Source organism: Atractosteus spatula, chromosome 18, assembly GCF_055471065.1.
Source record: "Atractosteus spatula isolate fAtrSpa1 chromosome 18, fAtrSpa1.hap1, whole genome shotgun sequence".
NCBI classification, from domain to species: domain Eukaryota; kingdom Metazoa; phylum Chordata; class Actinopteri; order Semionotiformes; family Lepisosteidae; genus Atractosteus; species Atractosteus spatula.
Genome location: NC_142723.1, coordinates 1,450,324 through 1,470,699, shown reverse-complemented (window position 1 = coordinate 1,470,699; position 20,376 = coordinate 1,450,324). Strand labels below are relative to the sequence as shown.

Sequence of the window (20,376 nt, the reverse complement as noted above, 5' to 3'; positions counted from 1 at the left end):
AATTCAAGCAAGTTTAATGTTTTCTGCTTTCTGCTTCCTCTTCCAACAGTGAAGTATGAGGTGTAAAGGTGAAAACATATTTAAAAAAAAAAACACAGTGCAAAAAAAGGACACAGACAGAAGATAAGGCACCTTCGGGAATCGATGAATCCCATGGAATAGAGCGAAATCTCTCCAATCAGTGCGTAGTCGGGCACCATCATAGCCACAGTGCGAAAAAGAGCCTGCCAACAAAATCACACTCATCAGTATTTCTGTGACAAGTGATTAAATACCGCTACTCTACAGAGTTCTAACTGTTCTGAACCTTTACATTCCCTAGAAATCAATTTCATTGAGAACAAGCACCATATAAAATAATATGAATAAAATTAGAAATAATTCTGTCATGAGTAGCACAGTGGTTAGCATTGCTGCCTCACAGCACTGTGGCCCTTCAATTCCAGACTTGGGGTGCTGTCTGTGTGGAGTTTGCATGTTCTCCTCATGTTTGCGTGGGTTTCCTCTCGGTGCTCTGGTTTCCTCCCACAGCCCAAAGACATGCTGGTGGGTTAACGGGCTTCTGGGAAATTTGGCCCTGGTGTGAGAGTGTGTGTGTCATTGTCTGTGTGTCTGTCTGCCCTGCGATGGACTGGCGTCCCGTCCAGGGTGTACCCCGCCTTGTGCCCCTTTGTTTGCCGAGATAGGCTCCAGCTCCCCCCGTGACCCTGAATTGGAAAAGAGGTTGGAAAACGGATGGGCAAGTAATACAACATTACACCAGTATATAATACACCATTATGTGATAAAAAATGGCATCTAATAAAACGTAAGTATCTTAGCAAATGAGATTGTTAGAAATAGAGGGGTCCCAATACTGAATTCTGCAACTGAGTGTTTCAAAAGATAAGCTGTCTAAAAGAGACCAGTCAAAACTCTAATGTTGACACTGTATCTGTGTAAGGCAGACACCTTGTGCTTTTTAAGTGACTGTATATGAAAAAAGGCTGGTTTTGGCACCTGGAACTAAGCACAGAGTACCTTGAGGTTGTCTGGAAGTTCGGCCCGGCCGGCGTAGCCAGGGTTCATGGTGATGAATACACAACAGGTGGGGTTCAGTGACAGCTCCGTGCCCTCAAACAGGAAGCGCTTCAGCTTGCGGACGATGGCTTGCTGGATACTCAGGATCTGCTGGGCCACCACTGACAGCACCTCCACCTGTCCAGCGACATACGGCTCACTGCCCAATCACATACTGAGCAACACGTGCACACTGCCCTCTCGCACACCCAGCAACACGTGCACACTGCCCTCTCGCACACCCAGCAACACGTACACACTGCCCTCTCGCACACCCAGCAACACGTGCACACTGCCCTCTCGCACACCCAGCAACGCGTGCACACTGCCCTCTCGCACACCCAGCAACATGTGCACACTGCCCTCTCGCACACCCAGCAACACGTGAATGCTTTCCAGGTACTCCTGGGAAGCTGGGTCTCCAGTGATATTCCAGTTCAGCATGCAGGCAGCGGTGGAAGCACTCACCTCAATGCGGTTGAACTCATCAAAGCAGGCCCAGGCCCCGGACTGCGCCAGGCCCTTGAAGAACTTACTCATGGCCTTGTAGTCCAGGCCGTCAGAGCAGTTGAATACCACGCACTGCAAACGAAGAAGAGAAGCGAAGGCAGGAGACAGCCCACGGTTACAAACCACATGGGCAGGTAGAGCAGGCGTCTCGTCAGAAAGGAAATGCACCAGGGAGAGGCTGATTTTGGGTCAGAGGGGCATTACAGTACCAGGATAACATAAATGGGGGTCTTAATCACTAAAGAGAAACAAGACGCTGGACTTTATTTAAGAGCCTTTACTAAATGTTTTAACCTAAGCTAACAGCTTCGGCCCGTGCGGTGACGGGGGGGCCAACGGCAGTGAGGGAAGTGTCAAGCCCCACCCTGGCGGCACTGTGCAGAGGAGGGGCGGGCGCGTACCTGCTTGGCCAGGGCTTTGGCCAGATCCTTGGTGGTCTCGGTTTTCCCCGTGCCTGCGGGACCCTCGGGGGCCCCGCCCAGGTTCAGCTTGAGGGCTCCCATCAGCGTCCTGTGTGCGTCCGGGCACAGCAACCCCCCCCAGCCCCAGGGGAAACCGTTGAACACAACATTTCAGCAAACAAGATCGGTCCATATACAGTTTATATATGCGCCTTTGTAAGCATCCAAATATTTAATTTAAGCTTCATGGCACATCTGTGCTTTACGGAGTTAACAACTGCTATCTAAGACAGGTGCATTGTTTCTTGTTTTGCTTTATTGTTCCAGCTTTTCTCATTGTTGTTTTCCCTTCCTGGGATTTCTTTTCTGTTCCTTTCCCCCCCTCCTTCCTCTCACTGTATTCCCCCGTGGGCTCTCTACAGTCAGGTTTAAGGTGGCTTTTCCACCTGAGCGCAATGCGGCACACAACTGAATATTTGATGGGTTCTCTTCTCCTGCAGAAATTGTTTTATTTATTTCCCTGAAAAGCTCGATCATGAGTTAAGCCTGTTGGATCTTGGGTCTCCTAAACTGATAAATGTGAAGCTGCACAGAAAACAAAATCACAGTATTCCTTAAACTGATGGAATATCATGGGAACCCTTTGTAAAAAATCTAGGAAGACATTTCTGGCATGGATATATTACTGTGCTGAGCACGAAAAAGGCAGCTTGGGCTTTGCCTATTTTGTTGCTCTGTATGTATCCCTGGACCTAAATACTTTCAGCTAATTGAAGGAGGCCTCTGGCAAACTTTTAACTTGGTTTAATAACAAATGTGCACAGAAGAGACCTCACGTACCTGCGTATAAATAATTTTAATTAGCCTGTTACTCCCAGGGCTGTTTGTGAGCACCAGCTTACATGAGAGAAAACCTTCACTTAGAAACCGATTAAATCAAAACGTCAGCACACCTGCTGATTGAAGATTATAAACCTAGTTTTCAATGAATAATTTTGAATGAAATAGAGGCTTTTTGCTTCTATCCAATGCAAAACCCACCAAAAAGGACTGAATATATAATTTGTTGTTGTTGGGTGACATGATTTTACAGACTTTAGGTTTTAATGCCGTGTATCTCAGAAGTACAAAAAACACAATACTCCTTTCTAAAGTCACACCACACATGAAGATAAATGTTTCATTTAAATAATGGATTACACGTGATTTACAAAGCTTGTTTTATGACATCTTTCGCCCCTCTTGGAATTTTACCAAATGGTAATTAAAAAAATATGCATATTGGTATAGGGAACTGGAAAAACTGTCTAGAACATTTTCCCTCTGATGCAACTGTTCACAGGCTTTCCTTGTTAAAGCTGTAAGAGCCCATATAAACACTGCCTCTGCATTCAGTTACTGTCATCGCTGACACTGCGCAGGAGTGCTCTCACACAGGGCCGAACAGGCCGCACACACACGGATGTGACAGAGGGCAGACTCACCTGTAGCACCTGTCGGTGAGGGGGGTGATGACCAGGCGGGGGGAGTTCCCCAGGTACTCGTAGCCGTACTTCACCTCTGTGGTGATCATGCGTACCAAGACATCGCTCTCTTCCCAGTAGTACCTCAGCTGGGAGATCCACTGGAAGTCGCTGAGGGAGGAGACTTTATCCTGCGCTATCTTGGCCACCACATCTCGGGCTGGAGAGGCAGGGAGAGCATTGCCAAATACTGCCAGGACTTAACGTTCCTTCGTATTACCAGATAAATACTATTCAAAATAGCCATTATAATTTTATGATACTAGGGCTATCTCTCGGTCTCTCATTGAATAAGGTTTTAAAGCCGTTTATCTTAGAATTTAATAACAAAAATTAAAATTTCAGTTTAGTTGTCACATTAAATATAATTAATGTTACAGTACATATTTTAGTCATTTCCAGAGAGCTGCACTATAGAGTGTTGTTATAATCTCAAACAGATCAAATATTAACGGGAATTCCAGGGCTTTATTTTCCTTTATATTCAAAGTGCTGGTTTGTAAACTGCTCCGACTGCACTATACTTATTATATTTAATTATTTCCCTGCTTTTCTTTTTTAAAACACGTCTGTTGAGGGCACATGGTTTCGAACACGGGGGCACATGCTGTACATTCTGTTTCGTAAGGGCTCTTCACAGTTGTAACGTCATTACTGAAGGTCCTGAGGCTCCTTCATTCCCCTGGCTCCTGCATTGACATCTGTATCAATAATGAGCCTCTGGCATGGATAGAGAAGCCAGTCTCAATTCCACGCTGCTAATCAACACCGGGCTGTTCCATTTAAGAAAAATCTCCTCCTGACCCTGAACTGGAAGCTCAATGCAATGACAGTGAGAAAGGCATCGGCCTCAGTCTGACGTAAGAAGTCAGTGCATGAGGATGGGGATCGCTCGTTATTTCTCTTTTCAGCCAATGGGAGGGATAAAACACATCCAGAGCAAGTTTTGGCAATCTGCATTTTTAATTTGCCTGCATGGGCAACACGCCCAAGGATACTGTGATTAGGCTCTAAGTCATTAATGCCACAGGCATTTTATAGATTTCTGCCTCTACAGCATTCAATCCAACCACTGGCTTTACACAACTATTTAATAAGTGAAGTGCTTCCCTCAGCTCTAGCTGATCTCGGTGAAGATTTCAAAGCACTGGGTGAAGCTGGGGAAGGTGAAAGAGAAATGGCTGTCTTCGGGCCATTTAAACAGGCTGAAGCCTCTCCGAATGAAAAGAGGCCGAGAGAACACAGAGCCGTGTGCGCTGGCCATGAGAGAACACTGAAGCCATTACCATGCACATCAATGACGGTGAGGGCCCCCAGCGTCATGCGCGCTCCGCCTGACAGCTTGCCTCGGACCAGTTCCACAATTTCACTGATCTGCTCGTTGCTCTTCACCAAGTATGCCTTTATTTTACAAAGAACAGAACAATGAGACACCTGAAATCCAGTGGTATCCCCTTATGTCAATTTTCGTGTCACCCCTAAGTTAAAAATGGCCAAGAACAGAAAGCTTCTAAGAAATGTTATACATTTCTTTTCACTTATATTTCAGTGTAACGTGTTCTGCAGGAAACCAATGTCAAAATGCTTTCTAGTTTTGTTTAGATTCCTTAATCTTAATTCCTTATTTTACAGCAGGTCTTCTTGCGTTTTGCAGTGTCTAGACAGTGGAAAATTAGAAACTATCATTTGTCCTAAAGGCATAATAAAGTCGTAAAAAGACAGATTTGACCAATACATTTACCTACTCACCAATCTCAACCAGAAAAACAACACCTGATGGTTAGCTCTGTGCACAGCACAGGCTTTTTCTTTTTAGTTAATAAAAATCATCGCCATGTATTGGTTTGCAAATAGCAGGTGGGTCAAAGTTTCTATTTTATCTGCATCTTCATGAAATGTATTTTGAAGTGGAAGTCTTTTTTTTATTAATGAAAACATAAGAACATAATAATGGTTACTAGCGAGAGGAGGCAACCATTCCCATCCAGCCCATTTTTACTACCACAACCCTTTAGGGTAAAGAAGTGCCTCCTGATCTGCGTAGTTTCCACTGTGTGCTCTGGTTCATGTTTTGCTGTTTATTCTCAAGAGGTCAGCTGAGTTGACTTTGTCAGTGCCAGAACTGCGACATGATTGATACACGTGGGGTTAAAGCCACGCAAGCATGGTTGTGGCGTGTGCGCAGGCACAGGCGGAGCTCATACTCACGGGCAGCGTGTTCTGCTGAATGGCTTCTGACACCTCACTGGTCCAATAGATGGAAGACGCACAGATGACAACCTGCCCTGGCCACTGCAGAACCCATTTCCTCCGAGGCACCTGGAAAAGCAAAGCCAGCCGAGAGAAACTCTTGCCAAACTTTTGCTTTAAACGCTGTCCTACACTTTACTCAGTGGTTGACAGACTAATTAGTTGTAGTACTTAACGATACTATTCTAGCTATGTTTAGGTCTAGGACTATTGCTAATCAAGGTCTGTGAAACCATGTTCTCATGTTGAGTATTAATGTCTCTCCACCAACAATTGGCTAATTTAACATTTCCCAGTACGGGAGTGTCAGTCTGTTCCAGCTGCAGCACTGCTAACTGATTGTAACGTGCCTTTATTTTACCTGGACATACTCCTTGACCCCCTCTTGTATGACTTGTCTCACACTGCCCAGCATCATCTCTTCCACTTGCAGGAGCCACTTCTCCACCATTCCCTGCGCACGCCGAGAAAGCGGACATGAGTTTGGTTATTAAAGACCGGGGAGAGCAGAATTCAGCTTAGGCCGCACTCTTAAAAACCGCACATTTCCCCTTGTTCTTGCGTGACTCAGACACGCTGTGACGAAAAGCTAACAAGCTGGAAACCTCGCAGGCTCTACTCCTCTATTTAAACAGGAAAGCTCCTCATCAACGTCAAAATGAGGCACATCAATGAACAAGGGGCAGAGCAGTGGCTCTGGGGCTCAGGATCTGCGCGTGTGGCTGGAAGGTTGACAGTTCAAATACTGCGGCTGGCAGAGGAATCCTACTCAGTTGGGTTCCTGAGCAAGGCCCTTAACCCGACTGCTCGAGGGGCGCTATACAATGCCCGACCCTGCGCTCTGACCCCGGGCTTCTCTCCCCCTGTCTGTGTGCCTGTGTGTCTCATGGACAGCAAGCTGGGGTATGCGAAAAGACAAATTCTTTGTATAGGGCTAATAAAGTGAACTGATCTTTAGGTGACATCTGGAAGTGTGCTGCATCTCTGGCACCTTGGCCTTGGCTGGGTATATCTTCTGTATGAAGGGGACAATCTCCTTCTCAGAGCTGATCATGCCGGTGATCTCCATCTCCTCGCTGAACTCCAGCTTGGCGATCCCTTCGAAACACTTCTTCAGATGCGGCTGAACTCGCAGGGGGTCTTTGGTCTCTGACAAGATCTCCAGGAGTTCGTCATTGGAGAGGAAGAAAAACCTACCGGACCAAGACAGAGCTGATGACCAAAGACACCTTTCACATCACCACTCTGTGCGTCTCCCTTAAATGGAGCGTCGCTGGAATATGCTTAAAAATGCAAAATGCAAAACTGCATAATTTATAACACTATCAAGACATAACGCCTCAATGTACAAACAACAACAAGGTGTTTCTGTGGGAATCGAACACTCTTCACTCAAAATGAAGAGGTATTTGTTGCCTCCTCAAAAAAGTGCTTGATTATTTGTCGCTTAATGTATTTTTCCTGTTTGGATATAAAACATCAGGATTTGTAGATTGTCAGAGATTACACAATTATCATTTTTAATGCTGCCCCTTGCCTTGGTTAATCCAAGGAAATACACTGAGGGAACGTGTCCTAGAAGAACGAGCTGTAGTCTAGTCACGCCACAGCACCGACCTTAATTTCGCATCTAAATTATGATTTGGGCTTTATGCGGTGTTTCAGAAAAGAAAAGTTAAAGCTGCAAGCCCTACCTTCCTAATAATTAAATTGGATTTAATAATTAAAGAACAAAAGATGAAAATAAAATCAGACTTGGAGTACAGCAATTAATTGCATTCACAGATCTGCTGATTTTCCTGGCCTTTACAGGGGAGTCCATACAGCTATGGGTAGCCCTTAAAGGGGTAAGAAAAGCACTTCCCTTGTAGATGCTTTTTGAAGATGTGCTGCCAAGACATCTTAAGCTCTTGTCTGGACAGTTGTATACAATTCCGCATTTAGCCTGGGTGCAGATCTCAACAAACAGATTATAGGCATTGGGAACGCTGTTCATGAAGAAGACTTCCTTTTTGAAAATCAGTACTGTTTTCCTAGAAGAGTTTTCATTATAGTGCCACGTGATTTATGTTGATGTTCTAACCATACTTCTGGTATGAAGAACCATTCGTTCTCATTAAGAATACCCCTCAATGTACCCTTCTTCTAATATCTTCAGGTTTAATTTAATTGCTTCTGACTGATGCTGTAATATCATGACATTTTCCCTAAATTCTACCAATTACCAGAAAGACAGATTATTGCTTTGAATGTGCAGAGTCATCCTTGGTAGTGCATTCAAAATTTCCTTCTTTCTGCATCAAGGCGTGATTAGAATTCAAATGAAAACGCATCAGTACCTGCAGTTTGAACCAACCCATCCGCATTGCTTACAGTACCTGGGGAAGTAGAGTCGTTTCATTTCAAGGTAAGTGTTTAGTCCCTTCTGAATGTCCTCCAAAAGGATGTTGGATTCCTGCAGCCTCCCCAGCATGTTGGGCTGTGCTGTAGCCACCAGCACTCTGGTGTCTTTCAGCTGGAAAAGCCAAGCAACAGCACAGGTATGTACATGGATGCATGATCAGACTCCTGTACAGCTTTGTGAGGCCTTTCTCCATTAGTTTAAGCAGTTTTAATTATGATGTTAATTAAAAATGAAGCCATACAAACACATGTAAAAGTATATAGCTAAGAAGACAAGTGCCTGCCTTAAGCTAAATTAGCCTAAGAAGGGCGGCCCATCAACTTGTCTTCTGTGGACTTTCTTCAAGAGTTTCTTCAAATGTCTTCAGCAACAGCATGGATGCTAACAGTAGTAACAGAAAAAGGGCATTAAGACTAAAGCCCGGGGTCACTGTTCAATGGCCATTCAATCACCCAGTGAGTAGGTGTGCTGGGAAGGGCCGTGCTACAATGATCATGGCACAATGTGGTGTGTGACACAGTACTAGGACTATATCTGAGCTCTTTCCTTCTTACTGATTCTGCAATGATGTCCTTCCAGTAGCTGTCCACAATGCCAAATTTCCTGCCCTCCTCTGGCATCTGTGCAATGATGTCCTCAGAGCTGAAGATGGGCTCCAGGTACAGCCAGGTAGCCTGGCACTTCAGCATGGCATCCAGTATGTCCTGCATCAGGAGCAGCTTCTCCTCCCATTGCTGGAAAAAGGCAGAAGAGTCACACTTGTAAATTTAGCCACGTATTTTGTATTCCACCGGATTATCTGTCTTTCTCAGTTATCAAGTCAAGGTCCTTTGAGTATATGGTAGGTTTCAAAGTAAGTTTACATAATACAAACAATCTGAGCATTTCTATAACTTTCTTCTTTTTTTTTAGACAGGCTGGCCTACAATGACTCAGTTCTCTAAGGGTTGCTTTTTAGCTAAGCTTCCATGAGAAAGCTTCACATCAATAGAGCAGCAAATTGTATTGCCCTTCTGTGGCTAACCAGGGGTGACTGACCCTTACCATTATCAAGCCTGAATTATTTCATGAGATTGAATACCTTGCAATGGAATGACTTATTTTACCTTGCATTCTGCCTCAATGGGCTTGATGAATGGAGACCCACGCATTGTCTGTGCTTTGATAATGTGATCGTCTAGCAGTACTTGGATGTCATCAACTGCAGACAGGATGCTTGTACCCTACCAATATAAGTGCGGGAGAATGTGTCTAGGCATTAGAAAACTGCATTACAGTTTGTACATATACACAGAGGCAGACACACACATCGTAACCTTTTGTGAGACCCAGGACAAGTCAAAACACCCTGAAATAATAATAACAACACATGTCATGCATGATAAAAAATAAAAGCACACATAAATAATGCCTGAATTGATGTTTGTTTGGTAAAGTGACAAATACTGCCCCAACATTATCTTCCACAATTTTGCATTAGCCTCAGCAACCCAGGTTAACATTTCTAAATATCTCTTGTATAACAGAATGGAAAGCTACACACATATTCCCTGTCAAAACTTGATTTAAAGAAATGAATCGTTATCTTCACTCCCCACAGTGCAGGTCGAATGAATACACTTACTCAAGTTGTTTAATTAATGACTAATAAAGCCAAAAACCTCTTGTCAAGAAACAACAAACGAAGAAAATACAGTAATATAGTAAAAACTTAACTTCAAAAAAGTACAATTATTTGTAGAAATGATTCTATGAAGCAGCTTTGATGAAATTGCAGAGACCTGCGACCTGAAAATGCCACAACCTTGTTTTTTTTCACAGAGAAAAAAATAAGTGGGACAACAAAGCTATCGTGGCCGCAATGCAAAGAACAGACAAGGGCCCTTGAAGTAAAGTGCTTGATTAATCAAAGTAAGGTTTGGAGTTTGAATGCAAGAAGTGTGAGTCTTTTAAGGAGTAGCGGTGCCAACAGCCCTGGTAGAGTCGGCTGTTATAATGTTCAGCTGACGTGAAATGTTGTTTAGTTAAGGAGAATTAATAAGAGAGAGAACCGAAGAGCTTGTTTGTTGTTCGTTCCATTAAGACAGAATAAGTGGTAAAGGGCTTGTTCACTGGCAAAGAGACAGCAGGATATATTTCCTGACATTTCATTTCCTTCAGCGCCATGGGAGTTTGCCTGGATTCAAATCCAGACACTGGGAGAAATTTATTAGAAAAGAGCAGTGATTTGGTCATTTAATCCCAAAGCCACAAGCACAATAACCTAACTTCTTTGCTGAGGTCTCCCTCCCAATGCAGTGGAACACGAAAATAAATAACCTAAGTCTAAAACTTCCCAGAAGTTTTATATTCAACCTTTCTTAAATCACAATGGGGATATGTATATAGTGGGGGTCCATTTTTTTCTCAAATTGAGTTTTGGATGGCAAGTGTTCCTCCTTTCCATTTAATAAGATAATACAGTATATGTGTATACAGTGTTATACACACATATGCGGTATATAGTCCATATTAATATGTTTACATTTCTCAGTGAGGAACATGGGAATATCTGCATTGAAATACTATATATTTATGTAGAGTTATTGCAAATGCACAAAACCTTTTTTTCTATTTAAAAGGCAGGATCAGTATACAATGAAATATATATATACACTTTTCTGACTGTATGTGAAATTGGATTTAATTCAGTTTTATGTATGTTTACCTTGTTTTTTGCATAACTAATCCATAACTCTGATTGTAAAATATGAAAAGACCGTACACTATCATTTAACAAACATGTAACTAGCATTATCTAAACACAATTTACAGCTCCATTTGAACTTGCTGCAGTTCCAGGCCAGTCCACTGCAGTTCAGCAATGGGGCTGCAGGTGCAGAATGGCTGCTGTGTGCCGCCCAGGTAGGGGGCACGAACATGGGTCTCCTCCTATATGTAATGCTTTTTGGTTTCCACATAAAAGCACTACAGAAATGCAATTAATTTCAAACAGGCAATTGCCATATCGACATACTGGGGAGGAGCAGAAGAGAAATCTGGAGATAAAAGTAAAGGAGGAGTGAGCAGGGCGTTGAGCTGCTGTACCGTGTCTCTGTATAAACTGAAAGCAAAACGAGCTTCTGCCCATTCAATTTTCATCTTCTCCATTGCCTTCTCCAAGGAGTACTCCTTACTCGCAGTCGCTCCTATTTCTTCCAGCCTAAGAACATGAACAACGAGATGGGTCAAGCAAAACAACATTTATAATAAATAACAAGTAATAAATAATAAAACATCCGTCCATCAATTTTCAATAACTGCTTAGTCCAGACGGTGGACTAGGATCCGTTGAATTGAATTCAAAGGGACGCAGACAATAAATGCAAGGGAATATACACCCATGCATCACAGAGCACATTCACACAGGGCACAATCAAAAGACGACACCCTAGACATCTGTCCAGGAAAGCATCACCCAGTAAAAACCCCGCAGCCCCAGGGAGAATGCACAAAGTCCGCACAGAAGGAGCCCCAGGCAGAAGTCATTCAAAACACACTGCCATGAGCTTTTAGAAGAATCCATCCAGGTGAGTCAATATGCTGTAAAATCCATGAATGATTGGAAAGGCAAAAAATGTATACAGTATACCTTTCTGGTGGTCCTACTGTAGCATATTATATATTTCAACTATGCAATCATTGGGTATTTTTGCCTCCATTACAGGTTTTCGACGCCTTTAAAGAGTCTTTTGAGGGCTTTCAATTATGTCTCTTTTAAAAAGGGCAATGGCCTAACGAGAGTCCCTGGTTACAGTTCAAGAGCAAAAGAACTGAAGCACAACAGAACTACAGTGTTACAGGCCAACTACTTACATTACCATTAGTTGACTGGGTGTTCTAGGGTTACCAGATCACCTTATTTGAACCACCTCCAAATCTCTCCCTAATCCAAATGACATCAGATAAAAACTGGATACAGAATCTGAAGTGTTGATCTATTTTGGATAAGATTAAGAATGCTGAATGCATTGCACGTAACAGGGTGTTTAAGAGATTTCTGTCTAGATGTCACACTGACTACACACAACGATTGTGTTAAGAATCATTACCTTCAATGCAGAAAATGCAACTAAAATACTAACTGCCCCCTTTGTGTGCAATCTGCACCCTTCCCAAATACACCAAATACACCATTTGTTGTTGTACATAATCTTCTTAAGTGAACAGAGGTTTCCTATACAGATCCATGCAAAAAAAAAAGGTTAATCTAAGATGCCAATGACCTGTGATAGATTCTTACTTGTCAATATACTTGTTCAGCCCAAGCTCCACCATGTTCAGTAATGATGTTTCTGCCTCAGGTTTCACATCAAACCCCACGATGGCACTGATCTGAAAGGAAAGTTGCCCATCGATTACTCAGCGGTCACTCCAGAATACTATACTCGCCGAACTTCTGGATGCTCTTGCGGCTTCGAACCACAAAAGTTAAACACCCTTCAGAGGAGAGGGGAGGAAAACAGAGCTCACAGACAGAACTGTAACAGAACTGTTGAACACTTAAATTATTTCAGAACCCATTGCCAAATAATGCGGGGCCCAACACAAAAACAAACTACTGTGCACTTCAAAACATGACTAGAAACATGATTATTAGGAGGAATCAGTACAGATCGCTGTTGAATTGACCTTCTCCCAGTGCCTTTCTTTAATTCCAGGGTTGCATATTGTGGAGACGATGGGGAGGTGTTGCTTGAACTTGTCTATCTTTATCTTCAGGCTGTCTGCCACGCGGCGCGGGCCAGGCAGGTCTGAGAAGGTTTTGGTCAGCTTGTACACCGTCCTCCACATGTTGCCAATCTCCTCTGTGATCTGCTCTGCGTTCAGAGGCAGGAACGGGCCTAGAAAGATGGGTCACACAGGCAGTGATTACACCCTCAGGAAGCACTCCCACCTGGGATTCTCACAACAGCTGTTCTGCTTTGAAGACAGTGGTAAAGAGGAAAATAAACCGCAGTGACACTGAGCTACACTGACAAATCAAAGACCTTCCATTTCAAATTTAATTTAAAGGAAGACAATATTAATTACTTTAAGAAGATTAATAGAGAGCGTGGGAGCTGGAGAGGTAGGTAAATTTAATTAAAAATTCTAATATGGTGTCATATAAAAATTGGATTAAAAGATATTTCCGCATTACAAAACATATACATGAGTCAACAAGATTTTTTATTGAAAAAAGTTTTTTTTTCAGAGTTTCACAAAAATCACAGGCAAATCAAAAAAGCCACTAATCATGGTGATTGTTCTGTAAAGTGACATCTGGTCAGTGGACAGATGTATGATCCTCTCAGAGGAGAAATTCTCACCATTCATCCATATCTCCGACTTGTTGTGGAAGTTGAAGAATGTTGTCCAGAGCTGGTCAAAGGGCTGTTTGTTGGTCATCAAAGTCTGAAGCAGAGGGAATTGACTCTGCTGTCTCTCCAGAAGACTCTCTTCCTTATTAATCGCCTTCAAAAATGCACACAGAAAAACTGCAACGTGACAGACGGCATATGCAATTATACATTTTGATCAATTATTTTGTTCTGCATTGTTGCAATATTTGCAAAGAATATTGCTCCCTCACACTGTAGTGTATATCCACTGTAAATGGACCTTTACATTGCCAAATATCCAACATCTAGTGTGGGAAAACAGAAACTAACACAAATAAAAAGATTTTAAATTCCATGGGATAAAGGTGACAGCTGATGATTCCGATCTTCAGGATACCTACAGTACATACATATTTCTACCTCTGGAGCTGCCTCCTGACACAAGCACAAGCCAAGCTCTACCTCCAGCTCCCCAAGGGCAGCCTCCAGGCTGGCCGCCAGCTCGGTCAGCTTCTCCACATTGTTCTTCGTCTCCTCTAGGCTCATGAGGTCGCGCTTCTTGAAGCTCTCCACTTCCTTGTTATAGCCTTGCAGCTTCTGTTCGAACTCCGAAATCCTGTGACAGGAAGTTGGAGGATGGCATGCGGTCAAACAAAACATGACACAGGAAGAACTTGTTTCTTGAATAAATGGCCTGGTCTTGCTTCAAAACTCAAATCTGCATAAACAGAGATATGAGAAACAACACAATCTAAGATATACTGCAAATAGGCATTTACATGCAAATTCAATGCGGTCCAGCCTAAGATTTGGTCTATAACAGGTATTCTAATTATAGTTGTCAGAATGTTTCCCATTTGTTTTCCCATCAGCTGGGATGCAGCAGGGTGACAAACATGTCCACTGCCCTTACTTCTTCTGAAGGCTGTCCTCGGCTTGCTCTCTCCTCATGGCCAGCTGGCTCCTGCTCAGCTCAAACACGGCCTGAATCTGCTCCGGCCAGTGGAACACACTGCTGTTCAACTTCACATCCTCCTCTGGAGGGAAGGGATAGAAGATTACCAACCTGGATGCCCATTGCATTATCACTTAATACGCGGCATTACTGCGACGTGTCCTAAATGTTATTTTCTACACAACGTTTTCATGATACACGCAATTGGCAGAACCTAGACGCCCTGTAGGCTGAGAAAATGAAGCATGAAGAGCAAAAGACAAAAGAAAAGGAGAACCTGGGAGGTTAGAAGCATACCAGTGAAGTAACTCCCCTGTTGCTTAGAAACTGTGAACGCCAAACAACAGAAATAACAGAAGCAAGGCACAAAAAAGTAAACATTCAAACACACTGAAAGGTTTTGGCCAAAGGGATTTCTCAGCACATCTTCACAGGCCCTTTCCAGTTCAATGACAGGCTGCCCAGCCATGTTTTAAAGTCAATACCTTGGCTTCTTCCATCTACTGTAATAGCAGGAGGAGATCTTTGGATCATTTAGCGACTAACGAGACTGCTAACTGGCATAGATGGCTGAATAGTCTCCCTTTGCTTGTCAACCTTCTTGTATTCTTATGACTTTTTTACAACGTTCCCTGATTAACTGGAGGGATTAACTTAGCAAACTCCTGCAACTGGAATGGAGTGAAAGGAGTGGAGAACGGAGCTTTCCCTGCTGTCTCCACGTACGAGGCAAGGTGGCGTAGTCGAGCAGGAACTTGAGCCGGCTGCCTGCCTCCGAGATTTCATCCTTCAGCTTGTGCACGGTCACCTCGCTGGTGCGCCTCAGGAAGTCATTGAGGGACACCAGCTCCTCCGTGGTGCTCGGCACGCTGCTGACGGTCTCCGCTATCTCGTCATACCGCTGACAAATGCTGAGACACAACAGGGTGGGTGTGAGTCTGACCCTCTCCAAAGAAAATCACATTTTGTAACAAAATAATCTGGCAACCTTTCATTGGCATTCTTGATAACAGGACTTAACATTCAGCTAACGCATTCAACTATACTTCTTAAATACATTGATAACATTTTCAATAATGTACAAAGTTAATCCCTTAATTTTAGAAGAGATATCTTATCTTATTTGCCGTTTATAATCCTTAAAGCTGTTTGATATTTTGTCTGAGCTTTCTCTACACTCTCACTCGTACTTGCAACTGGGGGGGGGGGGGGGCTAGTTAGGCACCCACCTCTTGTTAAGCTCTCTGTTTTCTTCCACCTCGAACAAGATCAATCTTTCCTTCAGCTCCTCTGCTCGGCCACACAGCTCCTCGTTTAATCTCACAGCATCCAGACAGAACACTGCCAGGGGCACAGTGATGTGCAGAGAGGCAATTTCTTTCCACACCTGCTGGATGCCTTCGATTTTCTGTAAAATGAGATTGAAAGGGAATTCCTACGGGCACCAGTGGCACCTACCCACCCCCTCAGCTTTCACGTGTGTCAGGTTACAAATTCTTGGTTTACAGCCGGCAACTCACAAACATTTTTTTTCCATAAAAAAATTCTGTTAACAGAAGACTTTGCACATAGCTGATTTCATTACAAAAAGTGGACTTTAGCAATTTGTTGTTTCATTCGAAGAGAAATGTGTAGCACAACGTGATATAACAGCTTCAAAACTGTACAACATACTGTACATTCCATTTGTGCAAAGCTCTGATACAATGCTGTTTTGCCAAAATGATCTCTCAGTCTACATTACCCACCAGCAGGGTCATAGCCAGGGGTGGCACGAGTTGATAGTTGCCACCCCTCAATGTGGCTTCAGAACCCCAGGTGCTGGTCCATTTAGGCTAAAAATCCCACATTGTCCCAAACTGACCAGCTAAAGAAAACATAAATATAGGACACGATTATTGGGTCTGCACAAATCCACTCAGCTTGTGTGTCAGCTCCACCTCACCAGTGGTTAAATCAGGCTTCACCAGTGTAACTGGTGCACTGAATAGTAGGACACCTTTTAGTACAGCATCCTATTTGAGAAGGCAAATAATATCACTTAAAAAAGCCACCCTCATAGGTGTCCCTGCCACCCCAAATATAAAATCTTGCCTATGACACAGTCCACTAGGTTTTGTATCTAAAAGCATAGAAATAAAAATACTCAAGTATGAGGCATGCGGTAGGTGTGAAATCTGAACTAAGGATGACCTTGGTTACTTTGTAAAGTACCTTGGTAAAAGCTTGTAATGAGTGCTTTTCTTTCAGGAATGCGTTAATGTCCTGCGTTGCTTTGTTGTTCAAGAGGTCGCTGAATTTCTTGTACGTATTCAGATACCTGAAAGAAAAAGTGAGCTGAAAAAATACAAGGCTGCAAAAAAAAATCTCATTTCAACCTGATAGAATTTTATATATAATGGAACTCGCACACTCTGCAGAAATTATGACTCCTATTATGTATTAATAGAGTGGCACAGCCCTCCTGTGCAAGATGAGAACATGGGCAGAGGAGGCAGAGGCAGTGTTTGAACTACTGTAGGAACGATCTTGCAGTTCCTCAGAAGAAATTACCTCTGAGGGCCAACCGTGTTCTTCTTGAAAACCTCCATGGCCGTGTTGACCAAGTCAGTGACAAGAGTCTCGTCCGGCCTCACTGTGGGAAGGGTCAGTCCCTCACTCTGGATCTCTGGAAACAGGTCACACTCAACCTGGGCAGAAGAAGGTTAGGAGGTTGCTTTCTCTCTGTGTGCTTGTTTTATGATAACCTGATCTTCCTACCCTTCGGGGAGTCAAGAGAAAACCCATAGGCATGCCCATCCAGATTAAGCCTTTCACATCCTCATTGCTGCAGCTGCTCCTAGCCTTATCCCACATATCCGAGGAATTTTCCATGGCCTTGTCCCCAGGAACAGGCGGCCATTCCCCGAGCCCAGCAGGCTAAAACCCGGCTAAACTGTTCACCCGCTCAATGTGAGGTGCCGGTGTGAAGCTACTGGATTCTCCAATATCCTGAAAGGGGAGACACACCCGTCGTAGCCCTTCAGAGCTCCGGATGACCATCATGAACCCACGGTGGATGAGGTCCCAGCACTCCCTCAGGCTGGGCTCGAACACGATCCGGGGCTCCTCCACCTTCAGCTTCAGGATCAGGACCTGAGGCTGGACAAACTGCATCTCCTGGTACACCTCTCCAAAATCATTCCCATCCTGGAATACAAACCCAGTCGCTACAAAGCTAACAGCGCAACACCAGACGTTTAATTTACGTGTCCTCTTGCAACACATGAGTGATCATAATATAGTGCTGCATAAACCTGAATGTTTTTCATGCTTTCATGGCAGTCAGGCTGACAGCAGATACAGTACAGGAGTAGAGTGATATTAGACAGACATGTCACTAAGTACGCATTTCAGGGTCATGGGGTCTTTTTAAGTGCATACAGTTGCTGTGAATTATGAGAATGTGAATATTGGTTAGTTCCGGCCATTTCACAACACTTGCCAGCAGAACCATCTATAATGATTTCTAATGCTATGATATATATACTTATAAAAAATAGTGGGTACTAATTAGGATATAACTCTAACACATCCTAATAAATGCCACTTCTAAATGCCCAAATCAAGATATTAGTCGTGGCTGAAGCAGAACATGCATGAATCAGAACTAGAAGTCTCAGTAGCTGCTTCTGCTTTCCAGCACTGCGAGACTGTCAGGGCTAGTTAATATTCATACACCCCTTTGACTGACAGAGGGACGGGCAGAGAGGCACACAGGCGAGGAAAGACAGACAGCACCTGGTGCACCATGAAGAAGGCCAGCAGGTCCTGCAGGGAGGCAGTGACCAGGCCCCGGAGCTGCAGAGACATCAGGGCCGTGGCACACGAGAAGAACTCCTGCAGGCGGCAGGGCGCGTCCTCGTCGCTCTGCGGCACCAGGGGCAGCCAGCAGTCCTTGTGTGTGATGAACAGGGACGCACACTTGGGAATCCATCTACAGTGAAACAGCGGACAGTGGAACACGCCTGGTCAGGTTACTGGTATGTGGAAACTTCAAGACACGGGGTGACAGCATCATGCAGTGAACACAAAACACAAAAAAAATTAAATAAAAAAGTTGTCAGTGTAAACAGCTCTGTTTGTCAATGCCAGAAAATTGAGCAAGTTTTTTTTGTTTTTTTGTGTTTTTTTTAGTATTTTTTGGTTTACTATGGCTACTTGTAGAAAGAACCATCTGCTTATCTGATATTAAATGGCAAGTGAAAGTCAACGCATTCCTTTCGAACGCTATTGGCTCTTGTGTAATGAAGAGCTCTGCCAGTTTTCAGAAAAGGGGACACTCTTTAAAGTTGAACAGAAATGCATCAAGCATGAAAGTTTTTCAGCATCAAAGAGAATTCCCGAATCCCTCAATAGCTCACCAGCAAGAGCAGCTCCTGCAGCTTTGGAGATACTGGGATATATTTACCACTGTGAGCAAACACAATCTAAATTTCCACTTCATAGCAAAGGCACGTTGTCGGCATCATGCCTGCGATGGACTTGGGTCAATAAACTGCATGATGGCCTACAAACCCAAAGGTATTTGACACTCAAAATGGAAAAGAAGAGCAGGGCTTGAAAGGAATAAAATGAGAACGCTGGCTTTGATTATGATGCCTGTTATCACGCCCTTCACAATAAGGGCAGGACTGCAGTACACCAAAACAGTCTGCAATCAGCACATTCTTCTTCTTCTCACAGGTGTGTCAGTTAAAAATGTAAAAAACCATTTTTGTATCACAGAGCTGGACATTTCCCAGTAAGAACTGTCTCTTTAATGATAACAATGAGTGATGACGTACTGGAATACTGAGTTCTGAGTTTCATGTGAAGTTCAGCCTGGTAATCAGCAAGCCACAGGGTTTTCACTGAACAATGGAAAATGGTTGGTGCCAAAAGAGTATTTCAGGATTTACACAGTCAGTCACAAAACAGAAGAGAGAGGGGCAGCCTGACACTTGCCTACCTGTTGCACAGAATAGCCTGGGTTTCCTGACATTGCTTCTGAAGCAAATCTTCAAACTCCGTGGGCAGAAGAGGCAGATTTGCAGAAAACAGTGCCTCTAGTCTGACAAACCTGAGGCTGGCAAACCTGAGGAGACACAGGGTGGGCTTTTTATTGTGAGAGCTTTGCCAGACTGGCACAGGCGCACAGTTGTCATCAGCAAAGTTCAACATTTTTACTTCACTTACCTGCAAATTGTTGTGGAAGTTTGAACATAAACAATCACAGCAGAAGTACAACAATTTCTTTTTGCTGTGGCAGGTCAAGATTTCCTCAGTATTGCTGGAAAGGTAATTTGACGTGCTAGAGAATGTTGCTTTAGGTATAGAAGAGGAATGGAGTTTCTTATTCATATTTTATTTTCTTGTTATATTTATATTTCTCAAATGTCTAGCATTTACAGACCAACCAAGTGAGCAAACTGGGCTAAATGTCATCCTCCAATATATTCTTTTGTTTTGCCCTATGCAGGTGACTTTCCCTTTTATACAAATGTTACAAAACACCGCAGAAAACCAAACTTATGTTTGCACGTAAAAGCAAAACAGACATTTCATTATGAGACTCTGGGACTGTGAACTATCCACGTGATATTTCTGCAGTATAATCTCTGTAACTTGCAAGCCCACGGCAGGAGTCCTTACTCAGTGTACCACAGGTGCTGCAGCTGTAGCATCATGGGGTTGACGGTAAAGAGGTGCTCGGTGATCCAGGAGCGTGCCTCTCTGTAGTCGCTGCTCCACGGCACCGGGGCACGGATTGTTCTCGGACTAAACGGGCACGGGGTGCTCGAAATAAACAGCCGCTGTTTCTCCGAGGGGTCTCTCAGAATGTAGTCCACTGACACCCAGGATGAAAAGGAAGGAGAGTAGGAGAGAGAGA

The 20,376-nt window shown here is 43.6% G+C and overlaps 1 protein-coding gene across 2 annotated transcripts in view; it reads right to left on the bottom strand.

Annotated features, from left to right (window-relative positions):
* The window catches only part of dnah3 (dynein axonemal heavy chain 3), a 52,541-nt gene that overhangs the window by 21,634 nt on the left and 10,531 nt on the right, over positions 1–20,376 (bottom strand). For both annotated transcript variants that reach the window (XM_088936221.1, XM_088936222.1), the window contains 26 exons: positions 20,139–20,334; positions 19,456–19,581; positions 18,246–18,441; positions 17,475–17,654; positions 17,019–17,155; positions 16,680–16,785; positions 15,695–15,873; positions 15,192–15,376; positions 14,424–14,547; positions 13,973–14,126; positions 13,499–13,643; positions 12,819–13,030; positions 12,430–12,521; positions 11,235–11,349; positions 9,254–9,370; positions 8,702–8,881; positions 8,122–8,258; positions 6,735–6,936; positions 6,105–6,197; positions 5,702–5,812; positions 4,780–4,894; positions 3,455–3,653; positions 1,971–2,079; positions 1,528–1,641; positions 1,021–1,197; positions 133–224 (listed from right to left, as the gene is read on the bottom strand). In XM_088936221.1, coding sequence (XP_088792347.1) covers positions 133–224; positions 1,021–1,197; positions 1,528–1,641; positions 1,971–2,079; positions 3,455–3,653; positions 4,780–4,894; positions 5,702–5,812; positions 6,105–6,197; positions 6,735–6,936; positions 8,122–8,258; positions 8,702–8,881; positions 9,254–9,370; positions 11,235–11,349; positions 12,430–12,521; positions 12,819–13,030; positions 13,499–13,643; positions 13,973–14,126; positions 14,424–14,547; positions 15,192–15,376; positions 15,695–15,873; positions 16,680–16,785; positions 17,019–17,155; positions 17,475–17,654; positions 18,246–18,441; positions 19,456–19,581; positions 20,139–20,334 — 3,793 coding nt within the window. The remainder of the gene's footprint in view (positions 1–132; positions 225–1,020; positions 1,198–1,527; positions 1,642–1,970; positions 2,080–3,454; positions 3,654–4,779; positions 4,895–5,701; positions 5,813–6,104; positions 6,198–6,734; positions 6,937–8,121; positions 8,259–8,701; positions 8,882–9,253; positions 9,371–11,234; positions 11,350–12,429; positions 12,522–12,818; positions 13,031–13,498; positions 13,644–13,972; positions 14,127–14,423; positions 14,548–15,191; positions 15,377–15,694; positions 15,874–16,679; positions 16,786–17,018; positions 17,156–17,474; positions 17,655–18,245; positions 18,442–19,455; positions 19,582–20,138; positions 20,335–20,376) is intronic.